General features: G+C 38.4%; 1 protein-coding gene across 5 annotated transcripts; it reads right to left on the reverse strand.

Moving 5' to 3' along the window:
- Window positions 1-1,859: 1,859 nt before the first annotated feature.
- Window positions 1,860-7,860, reverse strand: LOC124899231 (putative late blight resistance protein homolog R1B-11). 5 transcript variants are annotated; one of them, XM_047413461.1, is made up of 5 exons: window positions 3,420-7,860; window positions 2,909-3,027; window positions 2,593-2,781; window positions 2,384-2,519; window positions 1,860-2,257 (listed from the first exon to the last, which is right to left on the reverse strand). In XM_047413461.1, the coding sequence occupies exon 1, from the start codon at window positions 4,910-4,912 to the stop codon at window positions 3,464-3,466; it is 1,449 nt and encodes a 482-aa protein (XP_047269417.1). In that variant the 5' UTR covers window positions 4,913-7,860; the 3' UTR covers window positions 1,860-2,257; window positions 2,384-2,519; window positions 2,593-2,781; window positions 2,909-3,027; window positions 3,420-3,463. The 5 variants fall into 3 exon arrangements, with proteins under 5 accessions (XP_047269419.1, XP_047269417.1, XP_047269420.1 ...); XM_047413462.1 differs by having other exon boundaries at window positions 2,593-2,801; XM_047413463.1 differs by having other exon boundaries at window positions 2,384-2,509.
- Window positions 7,861-9,566: the final 1,706 nt, after the last annotated feature.

Raw genomic sequence — 9,566 nt, forward strand, 5'->3', positions numbered from 1 at the left:
TTCGAGGTCGAATCCTTTTCAAGAAGGGGAGGATGATACAAGTGAAATGGCCGCCTTAGCTTTCGATGGCATCATTCAAAGTCACTACGTGAATAATCAAGCTTTGGTCCCATGGAGGGCACGGGATCATACTTGTAGGGGTTATTTTGAGCATGCCATCAAACAAACCCGTGTGTGAAAGATTGCTTGGAGCCTTGAAGACTAGAGGACTCATGGGTTTGGACCACATTTGATGGTTCACGGTTTTGGCCCTTTTATTAAGGTTATTTTGGTCACTTAGCCTCAAGGTTATTTTGGTCTTTTAGCCTTGTCTAAATAACACTCCATTGCCACCTACCTCATTAAGGGCATTGGAGTCATTTTATCTTTTTATTGTAATATACTATATATAGTCTATTTTAGGTCATTTCTCTTTCGTTAATGAATGATGGACATTTGAAAGGCTTATTCTCTCTTTAGAGAGTGCAACGCCTTAGTATAGTTCTTAGTTAGGGCTTGGAAAAGTCATCCTTAGTATAGGGCTTGGAAAAGCCAATATTGTTCTTTGCTTGGAAACAGTGGATCTTGAGGTGAGTGATTCCCTTGGCGGTCACCGTAAGAGTGTGGTGTTGTTGTTACATTAATTAGGGGTTTAGTGTTTGAATCACACTTTGTTCCTAAGTCTTGTAACAAATCTATATCTCACTATCTATCCTTTTATTCTAGTAATCTTGTTATTGTTTGTAGTGGACTGTTTTTGTGTCTTGTTGAATCCAAAAATTTGTGTTCTTGTTGTCATCTTGTTCTTCACGATTTGTGGCTGTTTTGGGTGTCAAATGCACCTTTGTTTCTTGTATTCTTGTTGTATTTGTCGAATCCAAGTGAGGTCTCCATTGGGTCCACGATTTGTTGTGATTTGTGGACTGTTTTTGAGGGTGTATTGGACTGTTTTTGTGGCTGTTTCGTGTTCCTCTTGTTTGTCTTGTATCATGGTGGGTTAAAGCTCACGAGCCATCAGTTTTACCCTTTGTTGAGCGACTTTGCAGCAATTAGTAAAAAAAAAAAAACAAGTTTAAACTCTTCAAGTTGTGCTGTATCACTAAGGACTACTATGTATTTTTTTGGGTGGGAGGGGGCATGTTCAATTGTGTATCCTATTTTATATCATTATGTATCAGTTTAATTTTCTGTAGTGACTTGTTCTTATGGTGAAATGGTGTTGTAATGTACTTGCGGTCATGTAGTTGAACTTTGGTTGTGATTCTCTTTGACGATTTATGCGAACCTTTCATTCATTTGAGTGCTAGAATTCCATTTGTTCAACATTTAGAAGGTATTTTAGCGTTCTACTACGAGTTGGTCAAGCACTTATTTTCATTTTAAGTGGGATTTCAGCCTAAGTTTGTCAAATGTTTGAGGAGAGGGAGTCATGAGTACTTATACGCAGTCTACAACCTTTTCACTTCACGACCTGACTTGTGTGATTAATGTTTGTTGAGTTTGTGACAGAGTGGTATCAGAACTTCATTTTGTATCAGTATCCAAATTGAGGTTGAACGATTGCTTTGACCACATACTATGGGACTTCAGACAGAGTAGGTTTGGACAGCCAAAGGCAAACGTACAGCGTAATCTATGGCTTCACGTGAATCTAATAGCTTTTCTCCCGATCCTTTATATGTATTAAGATGTTGACTAAATAACTATAAACATGTGATTATGAACTCAATTACTATCGTATTAACTTAATATTGTGGTAGGAACTCCTATACTTCAAATCCTGGATCCATCTGTGTGAATGCAAAGATCAAAAAAGTTACTGCTATGCTACTGTACTATTGTAACAAAAGCAAAAGCATGAACCAATGTATCTGTATCACTTTTCTGGTAAAAAAGTCTATTAATGATCAAAATTCCAAACGAAAATTATCCTTTCAAAAGTTCATTCATGCACGTAATTGCTTTTACTGGTATATCGAGAATTCCTCCACGTATTATTCGACATAAAACGGATTCCTCTTGGATGATTTAAGAAGATGCTAGGAAGATATATCCACGCTGCTCTAAACCACATTTGAATAACTCCGAGCAATAGATTCTTCATCTCCATCCGAACCTTGCTGCATTAGACATTGTGATGCAATCCCGTTAAGGTGATAGTTTCTATGATGTGTATCTGAGTAAAAGTTTCTTCATTTCTAATTGAGTAGCAGCTAGATAACAGACTCCTCTTCGTCAAGCTCATCAATCCTATATTTAATGGACTTAAAGGTGCCACCTGCAGAAAAGAAGACACGGTTAGAAGCCAAAATTGGAAAAGAATTAACTAGGACGATTTAACCTAGAACCTCCATTACCCAGGAAAGATTCAATACTTCTAATTGTGAGAATCAACAATGGGTACCTTGAGTATTCTTGACAAAGGAACAGGAGACGCGTGCTCATCAGTGGAGGATGCCGATAGCCATGTTGCGCCTGTTGGAGATATTCAACTTGCAATATACCGATGAAGGAGGTAATAGCCATTTACCTAGTGCAATCTATTGATAAACTTCTTTTTCTTAGAAACAGGAGGGAAATATGCACCAATTTTGACTATCGAAAAACACTTACTGTTGCACATGAGGCCAAATGCTGCATCAACATCTTGATCATTAGAAACAGCAGTCTCGCACCTCCAAATGCTTATTGGTGGCTGATTCTTGATGGCTTAAATTCACCACATTACATCACAATTCAAACTCTTTGCACTACGAGTATCCCACTTCTTATTGCATTGGACTTCCTCGGTAACATTATTACCTGAAGAGGTTTCACATGGTCTGTGATGATGATATTTCAGGAAAGATTTAGAAAAACTGAGATATCGGATAACTTGCATATGGTATAGAGGTTGCCAATTTCATGTATGTTTCAAAGAGGGACTTACAGTTGAAGTCGCTGGCGTTCGGTAGCAGAAAACTCCCAGTGCTAGGCATAGCAGCGGCACGCCAACTAGGAGGTGTGAACTGAGCCTGTCAGAAGAGCTTGGGGAAGCAGGGACGGGTTCTGCTTTTTGACAAGTACAGAATGAAAGAAACTTTTACTCCGTATTAGTTACGCTTCAGATTATGAACTTTTGAATAACAATTCATTAAACAATGGATGACTATTGTGTGACGTACTGATGAGTTATTTGTTTTCACTTTCTTTTCCTATTTCCATGATTATATTTTCCAATAGTCAATATCAAAGTAACTTCACCTTCTATTCCTTTCAATGAATACAAGAAAACTGAAATAAGGAGCGTAAAAAGTCATAGAAGTAAAGAATAAAAGAATCAATGGCAGGGCCAGATGTAAATTTTTATACATGTAAATGAGACGAAGAAACAAAAACAACAAATACTTGCTAAATTTTGACTTATTATTATTCACAAACAGACAGTTCATCAGACATACCTGTTATGGTGGTGCTCAAGAATTCCCCCACATAATTCTTCAAGCTACTTAAATAATGTGATATTATTCGGGCCAAGAACCTCAAGATCCCATCCCATAATATCCTCAACATATTCCTTAATCTCCGAATTTTCAAGTTGAGGGCTCTCTACAAGTTGAATAATTTTCAATGAACCAATATCCCCAAAATTAGACGGAATCTCCTCAAGCATATGACATCCCCACAGTTGTAATTTCTCAAGCATGGGAAAGGATTCCTCTCCAAACTCCCACTTAGCAAGAGTCACATTATCCAACATCAAAAATTTGAGATTCTCCAAGGTGTCTTCCTCTCTCATGTTCCATTCTCCCCATTTGATGATTGTTCTCGTAAGGAACAAGTGTTCAAGGTTGGGAAGTCTCGCTATTATTGATAGTGAATCGGATGTCAGAGGAAAGTTCAACAACGACAATATTTTCAAATTGGAAGGAAAGTGAAAATCCCATGTCCAATTTGTCGCTGCAGAGGGCCCATTGTCATTTGTGATTGAACTTTCAAACACTACTTCGAGGGTTTCTAGTTCATGAAGGAAATCCAAGTTTGGAAACCAATATAGCTCTGGTGAATAATCCCATGATTCCTTGAGATCAAATACAAGCCTTTGAAGATTGGGGAACCTTATGAAAAAATCCTCTGTTTCTTTCGAATAGGAAAGCATGAGTGCACAGCACTCGCATATTCTCAAGTTCTCTAACTTTAAATCCTCTACAATCAGTATTGGTTCATCTATATCCAAATCAAAGAAAGAACAAGCATGAGTGCACAGCACTCGCAACTTTACAATAGCCCAAATTCTCGGTAATAGTACCAAGGTTGATAACTTGTTATCAACCAAGAGGGTTTCTAGATTCCAGAGATTTGAGAAAGATGAAGGCAGAGATTTAACTTCTGTCCCAATTCTTAAGAACCTCAAATGATTCAACATGCATATTTCATTCAGCAAAGAATCTTTCACCATCATAAAAGAGTGAAACAAGATCAACACTCTAAGAAGCCTCAAGTCTCTTAGGTGACATGAGTCAGAAAGACGATCTTCCATCTCGTCTCCGGTTATCTCCAAAGAACAGAGGCTCTTACAAGAATGCTTTTTCATTTTTGAAATAAACAGGATGAAATTGTTAAGCCCAAACTGCTCCTTATTATAAGAAATGTTTACCATGCGTGGCATCAAATCTGAAGAAGAAAAAGATGGATCACTTGAACTTATCTGCTGCTCGAACAACTTTTCCTCTTTTGCTTTTATCAAACAAAAGTCATGCACAAGATCATGTAGTTGGCAAGTCGGGTCATCACCTATATCATTGAAAGAAATTACCAAGCTACTGGAAATTAAATTATCCAAATAAATTTCCATCACTTCTTCCAAACTCTTCATCTCTGTCTGTTCAACATTTTCAACCAACCTCTGTATATTTCTCTGTCCTTTGGATATCTTGCAAGGTAGAGAAAGCATGGCTTCAGTTGAAGTGGTAAATGGCCATAACTTAATTCTATAACCTTCATCACATCAACTTCACTGCCGAAAATAAAGGAATTCAAATTATTTCGAACATCATGCCACACAGACGTTGTCTTTTCCCTCCCTGCAATGACTCCAGCAATCAGATCAGCCACCAAAGGAAGTCCCTTACAATCTGGGCTATTTCAACATTCAATAGTTCATTGGGGCAACTCTTGTTTCCAAATGCCCTTTTCTCTAATAACTCCCAACTTTCTTCTGGTCTTAACGATCTAAGGTTAAGAGGATCAGTGTTGCTCTTTCCATGAAAAGGTCTTGTTAAATCATCCCATGTGTCAATATCCCAGACGTCATCTAACACAATTAGGTACCTCTTTCTATGCAATTTTCTCCGTAGCTCATCAGCAACATCAATATCCTCGCTGAACTTCAAATCTGATCCAGTAACTTGATTAAAAAGTTTCATCAACAACTTCTTCTCTTCATAATCTTGGTTGACTGTGCACCATGCACGAAGGTCGAAATGACTACAAACTGATTCATCATTGTATACTTTGTATGCCAAAGTAGTTTTGCCAGAACCTGGCATACCAGTGATTGAGATGACATCTAGATCTTTCGGTCCACTGGTAAGCTTACTAATTAACCAGTTTGTCTCCTCCTTAAAACCTACAATTATTTTACTAGTTGTCAATGATTTTCTTTCAACTGGATTCTTGGGAGAGTTTACAGCAATGAGGCTCTTGTTCTTGGGAATCTTCTCCGATAATTGGGAGGCATCTTCTTTGATAAGCTTGATCTTTTTCATGGTGATGGGAAGGGAGAAAATAAGATGTAAGAGACCATTAGCCCGAACAATAATTGAATCAATGACATCTTTTGCCTCATATGCCACATCTAAAACACGTGCCCAGGGATCTTTATACAATCCTTGCTCAACATTCACAAAGAACAATCTTATGAATTCGAGGGTTTCTTTCATCAAGGTAATTTCATCCTTTATCAAAGCAATTGAATAAGAATTGGAATCTAGAAGATCATTCAAGTGGATGAGTAGAAGATGCATGAAGAGCGATCCGTCACTCATGGGGAAGCATTGAAATGAGTCTGGGGCTTTCAGATAATCATTTTTGAGATCTTCCTTGAGGAGTTCAATTTTTTCTTCCAACAAGTCTAGAGTCGCACGACTTGTTTCATCGTTACTCTCTTCATTCCTTGATTTCTCTTCTAAGTTGCGAACAAGAGTTGATACTTCCCTGATGAGTGCTCCAACACATGCCAAAAGGTCAAATAATTTGTCATGATGAATAAAGTCCTTCGGCACATCCGTAAGAATAATTAAAAGGAACTCTATCATGACATGAATGTTTTGAGCCCCTGGAGTTGTAGTAGTAATGAAAGTTACCATGTGCTCTTGTAGATGAATCAGATACTCTCTAAGAATGTCCGGAGAGATTTCCAGGAGATTCTTAATGAAACATCCAACTTCTGCTGAAGTTGAATCTTTCAAATTTGTATAACATATTTGCATCACCTACAGTTTAATTGGAATAAGCTTCATCAGTAGATGTGCTAGCTTGAAGACTTTAGAGTCTTCACTAGTTAGATCATCCCAAAGGAAGATTCCAACTTTTTCAGCCATACGTTGAAGCTGAGGTAACACATATTCGACAATCTCGCGCTCAATGTAACCATTCAAAATCAATCCATGGAAATCTCTTATGTTGCAACACACTTTCTGAGGAATCGCATACTCAGTCTGTTGGAGTTGCCTCACATTATTTGTCTCTCTACTGACTATGCCTTCCAGCTTGGTTCTTGGCAGTTGCCCAATTGTAGGAAAGTTGAGAAGATCATATGCCTATTGTGCAGTTACTGGTCACCAGTTTTTCCTGGAAGTGCAGCCTATTTCTCAGGGGCATTTTCTGTATGTTGGTGATATATATTTTCTCTGTAACTTCTTGAGGCAGTGTCTTTCTTGTACTAAAGATTAAAATATTCTTTATCCTCATTCGTTCATATTTTGAATTCTTGAGGATTTGATTGTACTCTACCTTCTATATAGTGAGCTCGTCATTGCCCGTGGTTTTTCCCAACTTGGGTTTCCACGTTAAATTTGTGTGTCATCTATTTTATTTCCAAATTTCTTTCTTGATTTTATATGTGTGTTGTTCCTTGATGTAAGTGAGTTTCTGACAAGTGGTATCAGAGCCAGGTTCATTCCCATTTTGGGCTCCCGGTTCACGCGCCAGTGCCAGTTGGGCCTGGGTGTGGGGGGGGGGGGTGTTAGAGTGGGTAAAAGTTCCACATTGGTTGGGGAATGGACTAGTGGTTTGCTTATATGGACTTGGGTAATCCTCCCCTCCTGAGCTAATTTTTGAGGTTGAGTTAGGCCCGAGGACCATTCTTGTCATGTTTCAACCAGAGACTTGTAGCAGTAGTCTCACGAATAACCTCCCGCAAACCTCTTTGGAAAGGCTAAGTTGAATTGCAGAAATTTCCTTCTCATCCAACTCCTCCCATTCTTCATCGTTCATAGAATCAGGCTTCTTAGACTTTCCATCTAAAGCCTTATTCAAATCGTTATGTGTGAGAACAGCCTTCATCTGGATCTTTTAGCTACTAAAGCAAATTTTTCCATCAAATTTCTCGATATCAAACTTGGTTACAGTAGACATCCTTTAATCTGGCTTTGATACAACTTGTTATCTCGTCAACCGATCTCCTCACTCATCCATTAACTTCAAAATTCCAGTAGAAGTTTGGTCAGGTAATCCGGTGGATTTCTCTAATTTAAAAGTATTTGGATGCCCTGCTTTTTCCCATGTAAATGAAGGAAAGTTAGCTCCTAGGGATGTAAAATGCTTATTTCTTGGCTATGCTTCTGAGTCAAAAGGGTATCGTTTATGGTGTTCTGATTTGAGAAAAATAATTTTGAGTAGAGACATCACTTTTAATGAAAATGCACTATTGTGTTCTGGAAAAGAGTCTTCTGTATTATCTCCTGGTATAGGTGATCAACAAGATACCAGTGAGAAGGTGGAGTTAGAAGTGAGAACTACGTCTCAGAAGGTTGACCCTATCTCTTTTAAAGATCCACAATGTAGCGGTGACGTTCATGTTGATGAACAAGATTCTAGTACCACCTGTCCCGTTGAGCCACAGGTGATGGATAATTATTCTATTGCTCATAATAGACCAAGGAGAGTTATTAGAAAACCCAACAGATACAGTGATAATGATGGCCTGATTGCCTATGCACTTACAGTTGCACAAGAGATTTCTGAAGGAGTTGAACCTACTTCATATTCGGAGGCAATCACCAGTTCTAATTCATCCTAGTGGCTGATAGCAATGCAAGAAGAAATTGAAAGTTTGCATAAGAACGGGACATGGGATTTATGTGAACTTCCAAACGATCGTCGTGCATTAAGCTGCAAATGGATCTACAAACGGAAAGAAGGAATTCCTGAGGTTGAAGATGCAAGATGGAAAGCTCGTTTAGTTGTTCGAGGCTTTGATCAAAAGGAAGGCATTGATTTTAATGAAATTTTCTCTCCCGTTGTTTGTCATTCTTCCATTAGAGTGATTCTTTCCTTCGTTGCACTATTTGACTTGGAATTGGAGCAATTAGATGTTAAAACGGCTTTTCTACACGGAGAATTGGAGGAGGAAATTTATATGAAGCAACCTCAGGGCTTTGTTGTTCTGGGAAATGAACAACGTGTTTGCTGTATGAAAAGGTCCTTGTATGGACATAAAGAAGCACCTAGGCAGTGGTACAAGCGATTTGATACTTTTATGGTTGGTCAGGGCTACACACGAAGTCAATATGATAATTGTGTGTAGTTTCAAAAGTCTTCAAATGGTTCCTTCATTTACTTGTTATTATATGTGGATGACATGTTGATTGCTTCAAAAGACATTTCTTTGATCAAGAAGCTTAAATCTCAACTAAGTAATGAGTTTGAAATGGACCTTGGTGCAGCAAAGAAGATTCTGGGAATGGAGATTTATAGAGAACGACAAGCTGGAAAGCTATACTTGTCTCAGAAAACATATGTTCAGAAAATCCTTGACAAGTTCAATATAAGTAATAGCAAGTCTGTCTCAACTCCTCTAGCAGCTCACTTCAAGATATCTTCTGAATTCTGTCCTAAAACAGAGGAAGAGATTGAAATAATGTCCAATGTTCCCTACTCCAGTGCAGTTGGCAGTCTCATGTATGCTATGGTCTGCACTAGACCCAATCTTGCATACGCGGTGAGTATAGTAAGTCGGTATATGCACAATCCTGGAAAGTACCATTGGGGTGTGGTGAAGTGGATTTTTCGATACTTGAAAGGTACGGTTAATCTTGGTTTGGTCTTTGATAGGAACAAGGTGACATCTAATGATGTTGTTGGGTTTGTTGATTCTGATTATTAGGGTGATCTTGATAGACGCAGATCTCTGTTCGGGTACATCTTCACTTTATGTTCTGGTTCTATTAGTTGGAAAGCATCTTTGCAATCTATTGCAGCTCTATCCACTACAGAAGTGGAGTACATTGCGGCTACTGAAGGTGTGAAAGAGGCTAAATGGTTACGTGGTCTTATTCTTGAGCTTGGTGTTTCACAAGATACTACTGTTGTGTTCTCAGATAGTC

The sequence above is a fragment of the Capsicum annuum genome, chromosome 6, assembly GCF_002878395.1.
Source record: "Capsicum annuum cultivar UCD-10X-F1 chromosome 6, UCD10Xv1.1, whole genome shotgun sequence".
Lineage (NCBI taxonomy): Eukaryota > Viridiplantae > Streptophyta > Magnoliopsida > Solanales > Solanaceae > Capsicum > Capsicum annuum.